At 40.9% G+C, this 20,622-nt stretch overlaps 2 protein-coding genes across 2 annotated transcripts in view; both read right to left on the bottom strand.

The window, feature by feature from the left end:
• LOC308093668 (uncharacterized protein) overlaps positions 1–791 on the bottom strand; it is a gene marked incomplete at its 3' end in the record, with an annotated part of 42,109 nt that extends 41,318 nt beyond the window's left edge. The window contains exon 1 of the mRNA XM_080439996.1: positions 692–791. Coding sequence (XP_080296122.1) covers positions 692–701 — 10 coding nt within the window. The 5' untranslated portion in view covers positions 702–791. The remainder of the gene's footprint in view (positions 1–691) is intronic.
• A 4,248-nt stretch (positions 792–5,039) lies between these two features.
• On the bottom strand, positions 5,040–20,147 carry LOC308093054 (uncharacterized protein). Its single transcript, XM_080439263.1, has 3 exons — positions 19,858–20,147; positions 12,105–12,284; positions 5,040–7,774 (listed from the first exon to the last, which is right to left on the bottom strand). Exons 1-3 carry the CDS (start codon positions 20,141–20,143, stop codon positions 5,472–5,474), a joined length of 2,769 nt encoding a protein of 922 aa, XP_080295389.1. The 5' UTR covers positions 20,144–20,147; the 3' UTR covers positions 5,040–5,471.
• Between the last annotated feature and the right edge of the window lie 475 nt (positions 20,148–20,622).

Below are 20,622 nucleotides of genomic sequence, written 5' to 3'. Positions count from 1 at the left end.
CTTGCTTCCTAATGTTGTTTAAACCAGTGGTTTTCAAACATTTTAAAGTCGAAGACCCCCAAATTAATATGCATTTGTCTGCTGGCTGAAAAATATTTTGTGCCAGGGACCCGTGTACCAGATTTGTGTCGTTAAAATATTCCAATTTTGGGGTCCTTGTTTGAACAACCTAATACCAGTGGTGGAAAGTAACTAAGTACATTTACTCAAGTACTGTACTTCAGTTCAATTATGAGGTATTTGTACTTTACTTGAGTATTTCCAATTCCCAATACTTTTACTTCTACTCCACTACATCTCAGAGGCAAATATTGTACTTTAACTCCACTACACTTATTTGAAAACTTTAGTTACTAGTTACTTTGCAGATATAAATTAATTAATGAATTAATTAATATATTATAAAACATACATTAACCAAAACAGCCGATCGACAAGCTCACAACACGTTGTGAGCTTGTTGATCTGCTATTTGTGAGCTCTGCTATTTTCAAACATTTCAGTAGGCTACTTGTTTTACTTCTCCTACTTTAAGTATATTTTTACGCCAATACTTTCGTACTTTTACTCAAGTAACATTTTGAACCCAGGCCTTTTACGTGTAATAGAGTATTTTTATATTGTGGTATTGCTACTTTGACTTAAGTCAAATATCTGAGTATTGAGTAACATATTAGTATCTATTACAAACCGTCCATCATGTTGTAGTGTTGCTCCTCCACAGCTTCTAGTTTAAAGAGACGTTTTTCTCCGTCGATGCTCTTTGTTCCACCATGATGGAAACAACCACACGTTCTTGCTTCCGTTTCCGGTCGGGGGTCAACGTGCTTGACGCATGCGCACTAAACGACCCAGGCGCCGTTCCCTTAAAGGGATAGTTGATTGATTGATTGATTGATGTAGTTTATTTAGAAAGACATGAGAATAGTACATGACAGTACATAACAGTACATGGAAGTACAAATTCACAATACAAGGTCTACTAAACTGGAAACCCTCATTAAGCATTACGCTTGTTTAAGATGAGGACCCCATGCACACAAATCATGATGAAATATAAGAGGCAGGCAGATATACACACTACTATACAGAAGTTCACCCAAAGATTGTTAATATAGAAAGATACACATTCTCCATTGGAGCCACTAGAGGCGAAGTAGCACACAAATCCTACAAATGGTCTCCTAAGTAGGCGTAGTTGTCTTCTCCCCCGACCATCCCACCACCCTCCCCCTCCCCTCTCCCTGGCTGACAACTCATATTGATGTGTATTTGTGTATTTTCTTAATTAAAGAAAATAAATGCTTTACATGTTTGAAAGTGCACTGTTATTGGCAAAGATGATTTTAAAGAAACCCCAAAAAATCCCACCACAAACTCACACGTATTATTCAGTCTTACTCTTATCTTCTGCTAGATATACTCCTAATTCTGCTCAACATTGTAACAGGTCCTTTTATTTATAAGGTATACATTTTACCACTATAGACTATAATGTGTTTAGCATGAATGTTATGTTTAGCAAAATGTCATGATTCCCAAATCATACCCATCAACCAAGACAGTTAATAATGGAAAATGATATTATTGAGCATTGGAACACACATTTTATTTAATTTTTGAAATGTCCATAATGATTTCACGTAGGCCTACCAAATTCACATATAGAATCTCAGTTTATTAGTTTTTAGAACATCTTATGGGGGCAGAGCATAGAGTTCAAATCTAATATAATAATACAATATAATATAAGGGACAGACAGAGCCCTCTATGTCTCGTCCGTCAGACTGCAGATGGACTCTTCAGATATCTTCCCAGATCTCGCGAGAGTGTGTTGCTAGGATAGAGAAAGGTGGATAACAAAGTAGATTTTCTCCTAATTTGTGTCACCAAAAAAAAGCCATTTTAGTATGAAAATCGTGCATATTTTGTGTCTTGTGACGATCGGGTCCAATATTTAGTTCAGTGACCATGGAGCTAAAGAATGGTTCAGAAGCTGTGTTCACGTTGACTCTTCCATTGGAATCAAATAGACTCCAACTTGCTTCCTGTCTCCTAAAAAGGTGTCCACCTACGTCACGCAGAAAATAGGAGAAACGGGAAGTAAACCGGAGAATGCGCCTCTTGCTATTTTCCTCTTGGGTTCACCCCCAAAATGACTTTTTTTCTACAGAGACACAAGGGAAATACAAATGTCATGCCCACTTTTGAGACAGCGCCTCCACTCGAGGTCCGTTAGAACGATGTACTGCAGCTGCCAATGCATTCCCTATGAGAGGATATGAGAGTTAGCCTACTTTTAAAAATATCCTACATTAACTGGAGACGATATTGATTTAAATGAAAATATGTTTCCAAATGTATGGGGGTCTTTGTAAACATATCTTCTTGTTTTCTCAATAGATGGTGTGTTTCACATTTAATTTGCCAATCGGATGGATTACCCATAATGTTAACAGAGTGGAGCGGAGCTGACAGACAGACAACCTGTCGCTCTTCCGTGACGTGACTGTCGTTACAAGCGGCGCTGGTTTTGAATAGACAATTCTCCGCGTATATGGTGTGAACATGCTGGCGTATATAAATTCTCTACCTGGCGCGGAGCTCCGACGGTACAAAGAAAATGTAAAACTAGTTGTTTTAGCGTGTTGTCCATACGACTTGCCTAAATGGAGCTGGGGAAATGACCCAACTAAATGGCCAGAAGTGACATCCAGACATCGTCAACTATCTAGTGGATTCTCCAGGTCTGTAGTATAGCCTATTGGAAGACTGCCATAGATCAAATATAATAAGTGCTGACCTTGCCACGGATGTTCACTCACCATTCGGAACCTGTGAGCACTGTATTAGTCCGTACTTCTCAATTAATAAGTGTTTTAATACAGTCTGTGCCTGAACCCTGTTGAATTTCCTCATATGCATTGAGTGTAATACCGGCTTTCACCTGATGCGCTCCGCCAGTACACTCATTACGGAATACAGGGGACTTCCGACACAGACGGGATGAAAACACATATGTATTGAGAAATACAGATTAATACAGTGCACACAGGTTCCGAATGGTGAGTGAACATCCGTGGCTACAAGGTTGGAACTTTATATTTTGCATTTGTCCATGTGCGGAGAAGTACAGGCTTTAGAGGCGGATTTTCAGTGACTATAGGGAGATTGAGACCAATACTGTCATGTGATGAATGTATTTTAGTAGAAAAAAAGATACATACTAGGCACTGTGCATGGATATTCACATATCATGTTCCACCCCTTGTGGAGTTCACAAACCTCTTCTGAATGGTTTCAGGGGTCTATACGACCCACACAATGAAGAACCACAGATCCCTGGAAGCTCACATCTTCTTCTCTAGTGGATGGGTGCAGCCAATCCTTCATTTCCAACCAGAGGGATTTAAACACATAATTTTTAAGGCCAAGGTTAAGCCTTCCTGGAGGGTATCTGAGGCATATCATAATGCCTGGGTTGCTGTCAGCATGGATGGACCCCTGTGAACTCCCCCCCCGCCCCCAATCATTCTCCCCCCTACACTCCGCTCACTCTTTGGCTCTGAGAATCCTATACCACATGTTCCAGCAGTAACCGAAGAACAGATCGCTTTAGTGGAGGAAGCAACTCTTGACCAGGCTTCTACCGATACCTGGCATATGCAGAGGGCAGGCCGCATCACTGGCTCAACTGCACATTCGGTTTAACACACAAACCTTGTCAAACCAGCACAATATGTCATCGTCAAAATGTGCAAGCCTACTTCTACACAGCTCCGCAATGTATATCTGCAATGGGGAAGAAAACATTAGCAGAGATAAAATAATACACCTTAAAAGTTTAGTACAAAGAGAAATATAGATGTGATAATTGTGATTTGAACATTTTCTGCTAGTTTTTGGCTGTTTATGTCCTGAAATAGTCAAGATGTGCTTGAATAAAAAAAAAAACACTTTAATGAATTCCTTGGGTCAAAATTATATAGAAAAATGTGTTCATTTGTCACTGTATGTTGTTTACTGCCAAGAGTTATGGTATTCAGTGTTATCTCCATGTTATGGTTTGGGTTGGGGGTAGGTGTCAGAAAGGGTTAAAAATAAACCCCATGGGACATTAGTTGACAACGGCAACAAGAAGAAATCAAAACTACACATCTTTAGGGTCCTAAAAAAACAGGTTGCAGAGATGTGTTTTTGGGGTGCTCACGGAGCCTCTAAACTCCCCTACTATAACCAATGCGCACGGGTTGTCAACACGGCTACCGACAGATTCAAACGCAGAGCAGAATCTGTTCTTGAGAGATTAGGGGATGATTGAATGATTTCTTATCTGTTGTGTTGTTGCAACAGGGACAGTTACCACATCTATACATTCCAGTTGTTGTTAGCCATGTGGTCTTCTTTTGAACCATATTTTTGTACATGACTATACCTTTGATTGTGGGTGCTCTTTTGAATGCAACAAGGGGTGGGGATTTGCAGAGGTCCTTCACAGATGGCTCTGTTTGGAGCACATGCCTGCGTCTGTTGAGTATCTTTTTGATTTGTGAAGCACAGTGGTTATATTCAGTACAGAAACAAGCCCGACTTGGATTTGTTGTTTTCGGTACATTAGATAAGAGATCAGAGCGGGAGGTGTTATTGGCACATTGTATGGCTTTCTGAACAGAATAGTAAGAATAGCCCACACACATTGTGTTACACACATTATGTATCTGTATCTGTCTACTTATTATTTTAGGTATAATGGCAATTATTATAAATACCTCAAATTAATAACATGTATTAATCATTTTAGGTCAAATGGAAAATAATTGTACATGCCTAATAATAACAAAATATAATCCAAACAAGTTATCAAACTAAGTAATTATGCCATCTGTCTCTCTGGCACAAATCAAATATGTGCTGTGATAATGTGACGGTCCAAACAACACACATGTCAATACACAGTGAACAGCTACAGAATCCAGTTAGCTTGTTGGCACTTTATTGCATTTACTAATATTCATATTACTCTACAAGTAACCTATGAGCTGCTGGTAATAATACAAGATGGAAATCAATATAAAAAACTGTCAAAAAAGCGAAAAATAATTAAAACTCACAAGCAATTATTAGTCAAAAGAATATAATGAAAACAGAGAAGCAAATTGCATTCATTGTCAAGTTTATACTGTCAGATTATGTGATTCCACTGCTTAACCACAGGCTCTATACTAGTGTGTTTTCCGTTAACTGTTATTGTGGGGAAAGCGTCCACTGAAAATAGCCGATTGACAAGCTCACAACACGTCGATGCTGCGGTTTGAGTGGTTAAGTATCTATGACCTGACATTGTCATTCTGGAATAGAGTGAATGATCATACATTTATCTGAGTGTGATATATGTCAACTAAGATGCCTTCTCTGAGAAAAGTATATTAAATTAAGTTAAGTAAATATACTGTTCACTTAACAGCTTCTTTCACATATGCATCATCATCACTTCAGGTGTTCTTTCCCCAGTATGACTTTCTATGTGTCTTGTCAGATGAAACCTGCGAGCAAAGGATTTACCACAAACTGTACACCTAAAGGGTCTTTCCCCTAAATCAGTCTTCATCACGTCAGATGTTCTTTCCCCAGTATGACTTTCTATGTGTCTTGTCAGATGAAACCTGCGAGCAAAGCATTTGCCACAAACTGTACACCTAAAGGGTCTATCCCCTAGATGAGTCTTCATGTGTATTTTCAGATGAACCATTCGACTACATCCTTCGGCACAAATTAAACATCCTTTGCCACAAACTGTACAAACAAATGGGGTTTCCCCAGTATGAGTCTTCATGTGTTTTTTCAGATCAGACATTTCCCTACATCCTAGGCCACAAACTGTACAAGTAAAGGGCTTTTCCGCTGTATGAGTTCTCATGTGTTTTTTTAGAGTACGCATTTCACGACAGCCTCTGCCACAAACTTTGCAAGTAATGGGTTTTTCACCCGAATGAATCATCATGTGGGTTTTTAACGTACTACTTTGACTAAAGCTTTTGCCACAAACTCTACAAGAATACGGCTTTTCCCCTGTATGTACTCTCATGTGTGATTTTAGGTTATTACAGCCTTTGCCACAAACTCTACAAGTAAATGTTTTTTCCCCTGTATGAGTTTGCATGTGTATTTTTAGATGACTCGTTGTACTACAACCTTTGCCACATACTGTACAAGTACAGGGCTTTTCTCCTGTGTGAGTCCTCATATGTTTATTTAGATCATTAAGGTGAATAAAGCAATTGCCACAAACTGCACAAGTCAAGGGCTTTTCCCCTGTGTGAATCATTGTATGCTGCTTCAAATTTCCCAAATGACTAAACATTTTGCCACAAACTGCACAAGTAAATGGCTTTTCCCCTGTATGAATCCTCATGTGTGATGTTAGAACATCCTTTCGGACACAGCCTTTGCCACAAACTAAACAGGTAAAGGGTTTTTCCCCTGTATGGGTCCTCATGTGTACATCTAGATGACCTTTTTGCCTGCAACTTTTACCGCAAACTGAACACATATAGCTTTTCTTCCCTGTGTGACTCGTGGAGTGAGTTTGTTTTGATGATGCCCTGTGCTCCCACTCATTACCGTCAGTATCAGATTCAGAATAGTGTGAAGAGAGGAGCTGATCATCACTAGTTAGCTGTGATGTACGGAAGTCCTTTGTATGAGCTTGTGTTTTCATGAGTTCAGCTGAGGTGTTGGCTACAAGCTCTGTCTCTCCGTTTTCACCGTCTACACTAGTCAGCTGTGATGTTCCACGATCCTCTACACCAGCTTGTGTTTTTATGTGTTCAGTTGAGGTGCTGGCCACAGGCTCTGTATGTCCGTTTTCACAACTCAAGGGCTTTCCCCCTGTGTGAATCATGTGAATCATTGTATGCTTCTTCATATTTCCCAATAGACTGAACATTTTACCACAAACTGTACAAGTAAATGGCTTTTCCCCTGTATGAATCCTCATGTGTAATTTTAGAACATCCTTTCGGACACAGCCTTTGCCACAAACTTTACAAGTAAAGGGCCTTTCTCCTGTATGGGTCCTCATGTGTGCTTCTAGATGACCCTTTTGACGGCAGCTTTTACCACAAACTGAACAAGTATAGCTTCTCTTCCCTGTGTGACTCGTTGAGGAGTGAGTTTGTTTTGATGATTCCTTGGGCTTCCACTCATCACTGTCAGTATCAGATTCAGAACAGTGTGAAGAGAGGAGCTGATCACCACTAGTTGGCTGTGATGTATGATTGTCACTAGTTGGCTGTGATGTACGAAAGTTCTTTGTTTGAGCTCGTGTTTTCATGTGTTCAGTTGAGGTGCTGGCTACAGGCTCTGTGTCTCTGTTTTCATTGTCTTCACTAGTTGGCTGTGATGTTCCACAGTCCTCTACATCTTGCGTGTCCATTTGTTCAGTTGAGGTGCTGGCTACAGGCTCTGTCTCTCCGTTTTCATCGTCTTCACTAGATGGCTGTGATGTTCCACAGTCCTCTACATCAGCTTGCGTGTTCATGTGATCAGTTGAGGTGCTGGGTACAGGCTCTGTCTCTCCGTTTTCATCGTCTTCACTTACAATGTCTAGCAATGTCATCGTCGGTCCATCAGCCTCCACTGTTCTTTGAAGTAGCTCCTCCTGTTCCTGTTCCTCTTTGATCTGTGGAAGCTCTGGTTTCTCCTGGACCAGACAGGGCCTCCTCTCCAGCTGTTCGGGGGAAACATCTTTGCACGCAGAACGGTGCAGGAAGTCTAGATGAAAGATACAATGCGAGAAAACCATTAAATGTATAGTTACATATATCTCTGCTGTCCGGCAGGAACCAGCTAACTCCAAAATGTAAAATTTTCAGGAAATGAAAAAAAGTGGAGTTAGGCGGTTTTGTTCATCATTGATAAGAACAGCTGAATGGACCTCCAAGCTCACAATGAGGTTGGAAGTCAAAAGGGGGTTGGAGCCTGGAGTCAGCAAAACCAGTTAACTCCGGTGGACTTTGCTGGTTTAGCTGAAAATGTGATTTAGCTGGTTTTGTCAGAAGCGCTTTTTAATGCTTTTCATTGGTTACATTTTTTTTTTTACCAACACACAGACGTAAAGGGTGTTCAATGGCCCTGATTTATGGAAAAAATGTAAAAGCGTCAAAAGTTTTCTGCCGGACAGCAATGATATGAAATATTAGATTTTTTCCATGCAGTGTTTTCATAGCTGTGCAGTTCAAGGAAGTTGTAAATGTACTGTAAGTAAATGCTCCATGTCAAAACCTTAATTCTATCCTAATGTGTGGAAGTTGAAAACATTCTCAGTTTTGTAATGTAACTAGAGGTCCGGCCGCCCTACGGGCGGACGACCCGCTAGCCGCGCACGGGGCTCTAGCCAGGGCGTGCTTATTTTGGGGTACCAAAATCGTGGGATAAACATTTCCAAAAGAAAAGTGTGGGGGGGGGGTCCGCGGACCCCCTGGGAGTGTTGGGACCCCCACGGACCCCCGTGAAACATGGCGGACCCCTTCGGCTGTTTTTTATTTTTCATGAAGGTGGTTGCTTGTTTCTGGCCTACATCTGGCAACACTGCTTGTCTTTTGGCAACGTGGCAACGCAGATGGCTAAAGTGAAAGCAACGGCGCGGGTTTAAGCGAAGTGGTCACGTGTGTTGTTGTTCTCTCTCTCGCCCTCCCTCCCCCTCTCTCTCTCCCCCTCCCTCCCCCCTCTCTCTCTCTCCCGTCTTGAAATGGAATGTGGAAATACGACACCGGTGAAAGAGTGCATGTTCGCTCTCTCTCCCCCTCTCTCTCTCTCTCCCCCTCCCTCGCTCTCTCTCTCACCCGTCTTGAAATGGAATGTGGAAATACGACACCGGTGAAAGAGAAGTGCTAGTCCACGCATGCGCAGTGCGCAGTTTTTTATTTTTTACCTATTACCAATGACCAATTACCAATTACTCGCACATGCGCCTGCATCCCAATTGTATATATAGATTAAGCATGTAAAGCATTGTCACCCAAAATGTCACAATATTATATAGTGGGTGAGTGAATTATCTACGGTGTATAACATGTTATGTTATTTTTTTGATTGACCAGCTATGGAGGGAGCTATGGGAGTCTTTGAGGCGGTGCCTCTCGTGGCTCAAGTCCGCTTCAGACGGCACGTCTCTTACGTCTCAGCTCCTACAAATACAATATTAGCCCCCTGTATACCTGCCTTCCACTTCAGTTTTGTAAAGTATACATTTCCATCACGGCTATCACTGCTGTCGGGCAGAAACCAGCAAACTCTAAAATGTTCATTTTTCAGGAAATGAAAAAACTAAACAAAAAGTTGAGTTAGGAGGTTTTGTCTCTCCACCCCCCTTTGGTGGAGTTAGCTGGTTTAGCAGAAAGTTTGAGGATCCAATGGAGTTAGCTGGTTTTGTCCGAATTGCTTTTTAATAAATTTCATTGGTTCAATATAGTTTTAACCAACACACAGACGTAAAGGGTGTTCAATAGCCCTGATGTATGAAAAAAAAATTAAAGCAGAAAACTTGAGTTGGCTGGTTTCTGCCCGACAGGAACGCTATGCCAAACTATAGCCTGCATACATACATGTATATTCTTGTAATATGGATCTTTCTGGGTCTGGGGTCTGAATTGAATACATATTAATTCTGAATCACTTGATTTGTACTTCATTACGTATCTTATGTCAAGAGTGGCGGATCTGCAAGCCATGTCAGTGTCACTTATTAGTCAAAAGAATATAATGAAATCAACAGAGAAGCAACGCGTTGTGAACTTGTCGATTGGCTTTTTAAAACGGAAAAGACACTAGTATAGAGCCTGTGGTTAAGCAGTGGAATCACATAATCTGACAGTATAAACTTTACAATAAATTCAATTTGCTTCCCTGTTGATTTCATTATATTCTTTGGAGTAATAAGTGACACTGGCATGGCACGCAATGAAGTTTAAATCAGGTGTTAGTCGAAGTTTTACTTTGTATCAATAGAGACCAAAACCCTGTTTATGTAAGATACACGACCAGAGCTGTGAAATCAAGGCATTTATCCAGCAGCTTTGTCACAGCTGAGAAAAGGAGCTCCTTGGACGCCATTCTAACCATGAGGGCATCTCACTCAGGAAACCTTCTTCCTGACCCTCAAAGTCTGTTTGTCTGCAACAAATACTATGTTGATAAGAGAGGCATATTTGCCATTTGCTCGTTCTTCTGAGAAAAGCTTCAGCAGAGTCTTTACCCTCTAAAGAGAATCATGTTTGACAGAAGGTGCTTCAGTGTGGTGAAAAGATTGTCTGCCAGGAAAGGCTTACAGGGTGTTCCACTAGTCTAGACAATGTCCAGCTGGGTCAAAAAAAGTAGCCAGCCGAGTGCGTGCGCACGTGCATGCAGGGTTTTTATGACTCTATTGTTAACATTACATCCAGGGCAAATGCAATTTGATTTTATAAAATTTGAAGGGTGAAAATGTATATTAAGTAAACAAAATGTGAATATGAACGTACTTTATTTTTTAATCATTTTGTATAAAGTGACCAATAACTGTGTTCTTAACGAAATAACTTATAAGACAGACTCCTGAGATGGATGTGGTGCCGTTTTCCTTTTCTGTGGTGTATTCTGTAGATGTTGTCCCCAACAATTTTTTTGTTCAAAAGTAAAAATTCTACTTTAATCATACATACGTGTTGTGATCTTGTAGATCTGCTATTTTCAAAATAGTCTTGGAAAAGGTTGGAATATTTTTTTAAACATTTTAACACACATCTTGCATGGCGTCCCTGGCACAAAATATTTTCAGATGGAGGTCAGTGGTCAAATACATTAATTAATTAATTAATTACATTAATTTAGGGGTCCTTGACATGAAAAAGTTTGAGAACCACTGGTATACCTAATCAAAAAAGCAATTTCTTATTACTTCCTATAGCAAGCATACCAGAGAAACAAGCATACTACATCTTAGAAAGTGCTGGGAATGTTTTTTTCATCTTTTTGTTTTTTTAACATGAATCAATCATGGCTAAAATGTTCCCGAGTCAAAAGTGTCAAAAATAAAATAAATTATTTCAAAGTGAGTCAGCTATGTAAAACAGACATCATATTATTGTCTCCCTTTCATTATTTTAAAGGCAAAACAATTACCTTATGTCACTGCTAAGTGAACAGCTATTCACCTGTTTCCTAGGCTGTGTGTTTTCCACTTCCTGTCGATTTGATCCAATGAAACTGGTCAGATGACCAATGATATCCAATGAAATCGACAGGAAGTGGAAAACACACAGCCTAGGAAACAGGTGAATAGAGCACAGAAGTCTGACATCACTGCCGCCAGAGGGCGCTGTCCCCCTGGGTTGTAGCTTTATATTTTGTGTTGAAACCCCCATAGGGCAATCTTATCATGTCATATAAGAACTGTGTTCCAAAAATAAACACACCACCCCGGCGATTCTGTCAGGGGGTGGCTCTGCATCGTTTGATATTCATTCATATTTGATACAGCCTGTTTCTAGAGAGAATTGAATTTATTCTGCCTTAAAAGTCCGGAACTACACTTCCGGGGTCTGATATCACTGTCCCTACTGCAGCCGCGTTCATGGCAAATGTAGTCTTTGGGTCGTTTGACTCGTTTCTAGTGTTTAATGTGTTACTCTTTGGGTAAATTTGTACATAAAATAAAATGTGTTTATTTTTCAAACACAGTTCTTATATGAGGCGATCTAAAATTCCCCAATGGGGATTTCAACACAAAAAAATAAAGCCACAACCCAGGGGAACAGCGCCCTCTAGTGGTAGTGACGTCAGGACTTCGGTGCTCTATACTAAACCACTTTAGGTGGTTTTATACTCTCTTAAGGGTTTTAAAATGTTATGTGTATATAAGTGTTGTCCCGTTCTGCTTCCATGGAATACTTTTGTCTGAGATCGTTGTCTGGATACCTTTTTTAACATGGAAACATCGCAAGCAAAGTTTACAAGGAGTGCAATGGACGTCGCATCAAGTAGGATTCACTGTAAATTGTCATTCTGAAAGTTTCTTGAATTTTGACGGAGCAGGATCATCTATGCATTTTACATTCACACTCACGTGTCGGGATATTGGGGATAACAATGAAGGCATTCTGACAAGGCAGTGTGACGGGTTCCTCTTTAATCTGTGGAGGTCGTTGTTCCTCCTGGACCAGACTGGGGCTCCTCTCCTCATGTTGTGGAGGTTGTGGTTCCTCCTGGACCAAACTGGGGTTCCTCTCCTGTTCACGGGAAACCTCTTTACACACAGACAGGAGGAGAGAAGAGGTAACATTAGCACAACTCATGTACTGTATATAAATTAGAATAACGGAACATGGAGTGCCCATTTCTCAGGGCCCCCCGAGGGAGACAAAAGGGCCCCCTGGCCGTCGGCGCGAAGCATATCCCCGGGACCGGCGTGGCAATTGCCGGGTCCAGTTGGCCCGGTGGCCTCCCGTTCTCCCAGGCGTTGTCCCTCCCTATTCCGCACGCCTCCCCCCCTCCCCCCCTTTGTTTTCCTTTGAGTTACCAGTTCTGTGGGAAGCTGCTGGAGATGATTGGCTGGCCAAAGAAAAGGTAACAAGCTGCTCCATATCTGCAGCTGATGGGGACAATTGCACTGCACCACAGTCTCTCTGCGACATGGGAAGGGGTTATGTGTTTGATTTTGTTATTAGGTTTCGGACAAATGTGTTTTATTGCATTAGTTAATCTTAGTTAGTGTTGAATGGTTTTAGGTTGCAGTTTTTCCCATTTGAGGGTGCCATAATATGTATAACATATGTTATACAGAATGTGATGATATCTGAGAAATTTTTATTTTGTCCGGTCCTGAATATTGACTCGACTGTTTGGAGTCTGTGTGCTTGGTGTGCTAAGTGTACAGACTTCGGCCCCGTTTAGACGTCAACGGTCTCTAGAGAAAACGGCAACAAAATAAAAAGGTGTGAAGATGTGAATTCCTTTTAAACGGCAACAGTGTTTTCGCAGCGTTTAAAATGCGAAAAAGTTTAACCCCCTTCCAGAGTAGAAATCTTTGAATAGGCTCTGCTTAGCGTCTCCATGTAGACGGGCATAACGGGAAAACCGTTAAAAATACGCTATTTATTACGTAACAGGCATGCGCCAGTAGGAAACAAACAACAACATACATGTCGGACCTTTGAGTCACGCTCTCATTGAACTGTCAGGAGCTCAATTTCAACCTATACCGAATCCTCACAGATGATATTGCTCAGCAAAGAAGGCGCATTAATTACTTGCACCAAATCATTGATGTACCGATATGTCGGCGGTGGGGAACCTTCGGACGAGACCCGGGAGGACAAGCCAATGGTGGGACAACTTTGTGAATGGCATTATTGACGACCGTGCATGGATAGAAAACTTTCGTATGTCCGAAGACTCTCTTGTCGCCCTGAGCGAAGAACTTCGCCCTTACATCGAGGGTGACTTACGAACATGAAAAATTGCTAATGCCTTCGGCATATCACGACCAAAATAGTCAGGCAAACGTGCAAAGCCATCACTGTCCACCTAGGTCCGAAGTACATTAAGCTGCCTTTCACTGTGCCCGAGGCAGAGGAGCTAGTATCCGGATTTCTGCGGAATCATGGAATGGAAAGCAGTGGTTCTCTAACTTTTTCATGTCAAGGACCCCCAAATTGACACTTATTAGCCCGCGGACCCCCATTTGAAAAGATAAGCCAGGGACCCCCATAAGAGAAGATTTTTACAGCTCTAGCAGTGATTCTCAACCATTTTGATTTCAAGGACCCCCAGTTTGACATGCATTAGGCTGCGGACCCCATTTAATGGCATCTCTATCTCCCCAATTCCATTTGGTTCCTATCCATCATTTAGCTGGGGATCCCCTGGAACCCCCTCAAGTACACCTGGGGGTCCCCGGACCCCACTTTGAGAACCAATGGTATAGAGACTATTATGTGCCGTATCGGATCGGAATTAATCGGATCCGTTTTGATGCTGCCTGATCGGAATCGCATCGGATCGCAAAAACCTTGATCGCAGCACCTCTATTTGGCTCCTACACTATCTATCATTTAGCTAAATGATAGATAGTACTAGGTTCACCTAGGTCCGAAGTACATTAAGCTGCCTTTCACTGTGCCCGAGGCAGAGGAGCTAGTATCCGGATTTCTGCGGAATCATGGAATGCCTCAGTGTTTGGGAGCAGTAGACCGGACACACAGAGATACAGGTTATTAAGTGTGGTGACTATACATTCGGTCACAAGTTCTCTTTAAAGTTTACTTTTTTTATTTTGTGAGACCCACAATCTCACAAAATCTCTCTCCCCTTTCTCTCTTTTAATATTTAGAATGCCTTTCTGTTGCCTATGTTACAAAGTGTACACGGTGGGCTCCCTGTCGGGCCACCTGACCAAAGTGCACACAATATTAAAGAGCGTAAGCTATTGCTTAACCTCTCCAATAAGCGCACAAACGTCAGATGTTGCCCCTGTCCTGTCCCGGGGTGTGGCATGACGGGCAAGCTTCTGGACAGGCACTTGCTGGTCCATAAACTCACGTCAGAGGAGATGGAGACCTATAAGGACATCGCTATAAGGAAGGAGACGGATAGGCTCCTCCTGAAGCTCAGGGGGACCAACCCTAAGATCCCCTTAATGTCCACCTGGGATGACGTATGTACAATATATTTTGTACTATGTTCATTTTAAATGAATATTTATTAATATTATAATTTTTTCTGTGAAACGTCATTTAATTATATTTTATGATGTGTATTTCTATATGGATATGGTGGAATCACTAATAAAAGAAACTTGACCAGTTGACCCTTGGCTGAAATTAACACAAATGTAATTGTATGATAAGTAGTGATACAATGTGTTATGTTTTATACCGCTCTGAATCCGAGTCTGACCCATAGCCACTGTTGCCAGATTTTGTCCGTCTTATTAAAAAAGACAATGCCTACATAAAAGGGAAACTGAGATGGCGTCTTTTGCAACATAGTAGGCCTAGCTGTCCATCGAGGCTCTTTACACTGATTGGGGACGCATTTGGGATAAAAGAAAAAATGATTCAGACATGCAGCAGAATACTTTTCTTTTTTCTGAGCGGTGTGTGGAGCGAGAGGTGTGCGGGGGGGGGGGTTGTCAACATTATATAGACAGTGTAGAGCAGTGGTTCTCTAACTTTTTCATGTCAAGGACCCCCAAATTGACACTTATTAGCCCGCGGACCCCCATTTGAAAAGATAAGCCAGGGACCCCCATAAGAGAAGATTTTTACAGCTCTAGCAGTGATTCTCAACAATTTTGATTTCAAGGACCCCCAGTTTGACATGCATTAGGCTGCGGACCCCATTTAATGGCATCTCTATCTCCCCAATTCCATTTGGTTCCTATCCATCATTTAGCTGGGGATCCCCTGGAACCCCCTCAAGTACACCTGGGGGTCCCCGGACCCCACTTTGAGAACCAATGGTATAGAGACTATTATGTGCCGTATTGGATCGGAATTAATCGGATCGGATCCGTTTTGAGGCTGCCTGATCGGAATCGCTTCGGATCGCAAAAACCTTGATCGCAGCACCTCTATTTGGTTCCTACACTATCTATCATTTAGCTAAATGATAGATAGTATAGGAACCAAATGGACCCTTATGGGTCTATAACTCGGTGTACAAAAATGGACCCTAACTGGTCCATTTGGTTCCTATACTATCTATCATTTAGCTGGGGACCCAAAATAAGAGCACAGACAGCTGACCTAAAATATGCTGTTTTTGAAGAATGACAAGTTTTCACTGTTGCTACACTTAAAAAATATAAAATAACAAGTGTGTGAACCATAGTCATATTGTATAGCTATTGAGATATTTGGCATAAGTATTGAGGTATGACATTTTGTTTATCGTGCAGCCCCAGAATTTGCAAGTAGAAAGTAAAGTGTTAAAATTGTACCCATCATTTTATAATGCCAATTTACTTTTCGGGCAATTAGAACATGACCTTTAATTGCCCGACGACAATAACAATCATTAAATATATAAATACTGCTACAGTAACACAATAAATAGAAGGATTTATGGATTTGACGCTGTGATCGGTAATATCATTATCAGCAGATACTGATTCCAGGGATCGGTAATCGGAGCATCTCTAGCGTACATTAACGGACAGTGTAACGCGGTTCATCGCCAAGGAAATGCAGCCGCTCAATACGGTAGAAAAACCAGCGTTTAAAGAAATGCTGCACAAGTTTGATAAGCAGTACGACCTACCAGGCAAAACGTACATCTCCAAGACGGCAATCCCGAAATTGTACAACAATGTGAAGGATGACAATCTTAGGAGTTGAACAAAGTAGATTTTTACTCACTCACTACAGACATGTGGTCAAGCTCTAATATACATGAGCCTAACAGTGCACTACCTCACAGCTGATGTTTTTGCATAATCCCCTCAGACTGGGCATTAGATGAGAAGAAAATGTCCTGCATTACCACTGATAATGGTTCTAACATAAAAGCTGCAGTGAGTAAACTCAAATGGCCCTGGTTGAATTGTTTTGATCAAAACCTACATTTGGACAGAGAGACCTGAGGAAGCAGACCAAACTCTGGCTGTCATTTTCATTTTTTTGTACAGCATAGCTATTGACTAATAGCTGAATATTTAAGTTGTTTTTATTTATGTCGTGTTATCTGTCCTGTGCCATTTGTATTTATAGAGAAAGTCAAAGAGACATTTTGTCTGACCTCTGACCTGTGCACTTTGTTTATCGACTAAGAAAGACAAAGAGATGTTTTGTCTGACATGTGCAATTTGTTAACAGAGCTTAAGCCTAAAAGGCAAAGAGATATTGTTTGTTTGCCCTGTGTATTTTCTTTTTACAGTTTACACTAACAGCCAGGGAGAGAAATTGTATGTTTACTTGCCCCCATGTGATGTTTTTGTTTACAGTTTTCAAAGCCTAAAAGGCAAAGAGATTGCTTTGTCTGCAGTGCAGACTTTGTTTATTATTTAAGACCATTTCAAAAGTCAGACATTTTGTCTGACCTGACCTCTGACCTATGCACTTTGTTTATTGACTAAGTAAGTCAAAGAGACATTTTCTCTGACCTGTGCAATGTTTTTCTAACAGTTTTAGCCTAACAGGCAGAAATCATTTTAGCTTGTTGCAGCAAATAGTTATGTCTGTCTATTTCTGATGTTCAAAAATACAATAAATTGCTCTTCTTCTTCATTAAGGTAAACAGTTAAGGTGAACAGTATGTGTATTATCAAAGCTTATACTATGATACAGGGCATTCACAGAATAGTCGAATATTCGAATATTCGAATATCAAACCGACTATTCGACTATCAAACCACTATTCGACTATTCGGAAAAAAAAAAAAAAAAAGCATTTTCTTTTTTTTTTAAAGATTTTTTTTTTAGTGGCTTTTCTAGAGCAGACATGCAGCTGTGAGCTCTGGTGTGACGTCAACTCGCATTCCTTGAGTCGAGTCATCAATGCAATTGAAAAAAAAAAAAAAAAAAAAACTTTTTTTTAATTTTTTATAATCAAATCGAATAATCGAATATTCGAATACTTTTGGGTCGAATAATTCGAATACCATAAATCACTATTCGTTAATGCCCTAGTGTCATAAAATGAAGAGAAAGAAAAAATAATTGTGCTAGACAATATATTCGTCAATCGCAATTATTTGTATGACAATTAATCGTCTCCAGAAATTCATAATCGTGACAGCCCTACAACTGACAGGTGCCACCCCAGCCCGTAGGTGTACATGCAATGACCAATATCACCCTCCCCGTCCGGCAATACATTTCCTTCCCCAAACACGGGCCAATTGTGCATAGACGCCCGACAAAGCCGGTTGCACCTCGGTGGATTTGAACCCACAACCTCCTGGTGGAAGGCTGGGACTTTACCTACCGTATTTGTTTTCATTAATGTTTTGGCCGGATGTTTACTCAAACCATCTCCGAAAGACAAATAGTTGCATTTATAAAAATATATTGTTAGAGATAGAAAATTTGCATTTTTAAAACGCATAAAATGTGTTGTAAGAGATACAATAGTTGCATTTATAAAAAAAGTAAAATGTTGTGTAAGAGATAAACTGTCATGGAAAGACATGGAAGACAGGGCTCTCAATGTACAGCATTGAGAGCCCTGATGTCACAATCTTTGGAGCGACGCCCACTGCACTCTGGTTGGTTGGGGAAATGAAACGCTTACTATTTCAGGAACGTCAGCAGGCTGGTCCAGGCTCTTATTTTTGAGCAAAACTAAAAAATAAAACCTGGAGATCGAGGCTAGTGTTGAAGTGTCCTTGAGCAAGACACTGACACCCGGGTTACGAGCTCAGTCCTTTCCCTCCTGCCCGCTTTGAAGCCAGAAATGTATTCCGCAGGCTGATAAACCACAACTAGCGCATGCGACCTGTGATCATGCAAGTGATGCAATCCTAGATTCTGTACCAGAAACAGAGCATTGCGTTCTTGATGGAGGTTCACTCCTTCACCGAATACCATGAAAGCACAGAGAAAGCTATGGTAAAACTGCACTTGCATATGCAGACTTCACCAGCCAGCATTATGGCTCAGCTACGACCATTGTGTTCGATATGACGACGGGACACCAATTAAAGACAACACACATCAAGGAAGAGGAAACAATATTCATCCCATTGTCAAATTCACTGCTGAGACAAAGTTCTCAGGTAAGAAGGAGGAGTTCCTGTCAAGAGATATGAATATACAGAGACTGATCCGAATGATAAGTGATGAAATGAAAGAAAGGGATAGCACTGTGGTCAATGCACCTGGATTATGCTTACACCACTACGGTGATTGGAGAAGATACTGATCTCCTTGTCTTACTCATTTACTGTTAGTCTAGGCAAACTAGCGTTTCACATCAAAGTAATTGTAACAGCATTTCTTTCACCATGTATAATTTCGATGGGGTGTCCAGAACAACATACTACCAGCATTGAAAACCCTTTTGAATCAATTTGTTTGGGGTTAAACCATATATTGACTAACCTAGTCAGACATTTAGGCTAAAGGGTTTACACAAAAAAAGTCCAAGGGGCTTGTTTCCATTATGGTCCTATGCATTCAATGAATCAACAAACAAATAACACAAAAATACCTATATAAATACCAATATAAAACACTATATGTACCATCTATGATGTCACTGATAGGTGGGTTTCTGAGCTGAACACAGCCGTCCTCTGAGACACAGACCAAGTAGACAAAAACGGAACCATATTATAATGAGCATTTTGGGGACCAATTATATGACGATAGGTTGAATCGGCCTCTATTTATAGGTTAGTTGAAAATAGCTGATCTACAAGCCAACTGTAGGCTGTTGCCATGCGTTATGAGCATAGACTTGTGAGCTTGTAGATCTGCTATTTATTTGTTTTAGCAAAACATGCTTTTGGCAAACTTTGTGAAATGGGACATAGGCCACTGCAGAATGCCAATGAGTGCTTTTACTTTCTGTACTTTAAGTATATGTTGATGCCAATACCGTTGCACTTTTACTCAAGTAAATGTCTTATAATGGACTTTTACTTGTAACAGAGTATTTCTACATTGTGGTATTGATATTTGTGTATCATTTATCATAAATGACATAAAATTATGTGATTAACTTCCATCACTGCATAACAGATGCAGTCGCAAAACGGTCGCCAGTTAATCTGGATTCTGGTCACTAGACAAAGCATTCAGCTAGTAGCTTAGCTTCTAGCTGCGCTCCTGTTTAACTTAATGTAAACATGTGATTTAAAATGCAGCTCAACCCACCTGTTCTGTGTAGTCTGATGCGTGGCTGTAAAATGTCGTCCAGCAGTTTGTTTCGTCTCTCCAGCAGAGTTTCTAGTGTCTCTATCTCTCTCTGGAAGAGGTTGAACATCAACTCTGCAGCCAAACTGAGACGCTCGCTGACAAACACTCTGACATTAAGCTTCACACAAACATCACGCTGTTTTTCCAAAACACACAATATCTCCTCTCGCACCGACGTCATGTGTTCATTTATAGACAGCCGTACAGACTCTATATGACACATTTTACCTCCATTAGCAGACATTTTCACCGCTTTGTTACTCACGCGCGCATTTGATATGAAATTTGCATGAAAACAACACCCAGCAACGCACTTAGTTACTTCCGGGTCAAACATCCGTTGCGCGTGCGCAATAAACGATCCAGACACTGTTGCCTTAATGCATTTCGCCCCCTGGCGGAAGACGTGTGTAACTGTTATAGATAGACAGACAGTGATAGACAGATAGTAGGGGGTACTAAGTGAAAAATCGTTACGCGGCGGATAAAAGCATGAAATTTGATACAGATGTCCCTTGGGTCATCCTAAAACATCCTAGAAGGGGTGCCCAAAAAAATCTTAAACAGGAAGTGAGTTATGGACAAAATCCAAAATGGCCACCTAAACTGTTGACCGTTGACTCAAAAGACACCAAAATAATCTCCAAAAAGCATAAAATGTGGCACACATCAGAATCAGAATCAGAATCAGTTTTATTGTCACATCACAGGTTTACACATGTC

The sequence above is a fragment of the Gymnoscopelus braueri genome (genome assembly GCF_963280865.1).
Source record: "Gymnoscopelus braueri genome assembly, chromosome: 10".
Lineage (NCBI taxonomy): Eukaryota > Metazoa > Chordata > Actinopteri > Myctophiformes > Myctophidae > Gymnoscopelus > Gymnoscopelus braueri.
Note: the sequence above shows the minus strand (reverse complement) of the source record. Positions and strands in the feature narration are given on the sequence as shown.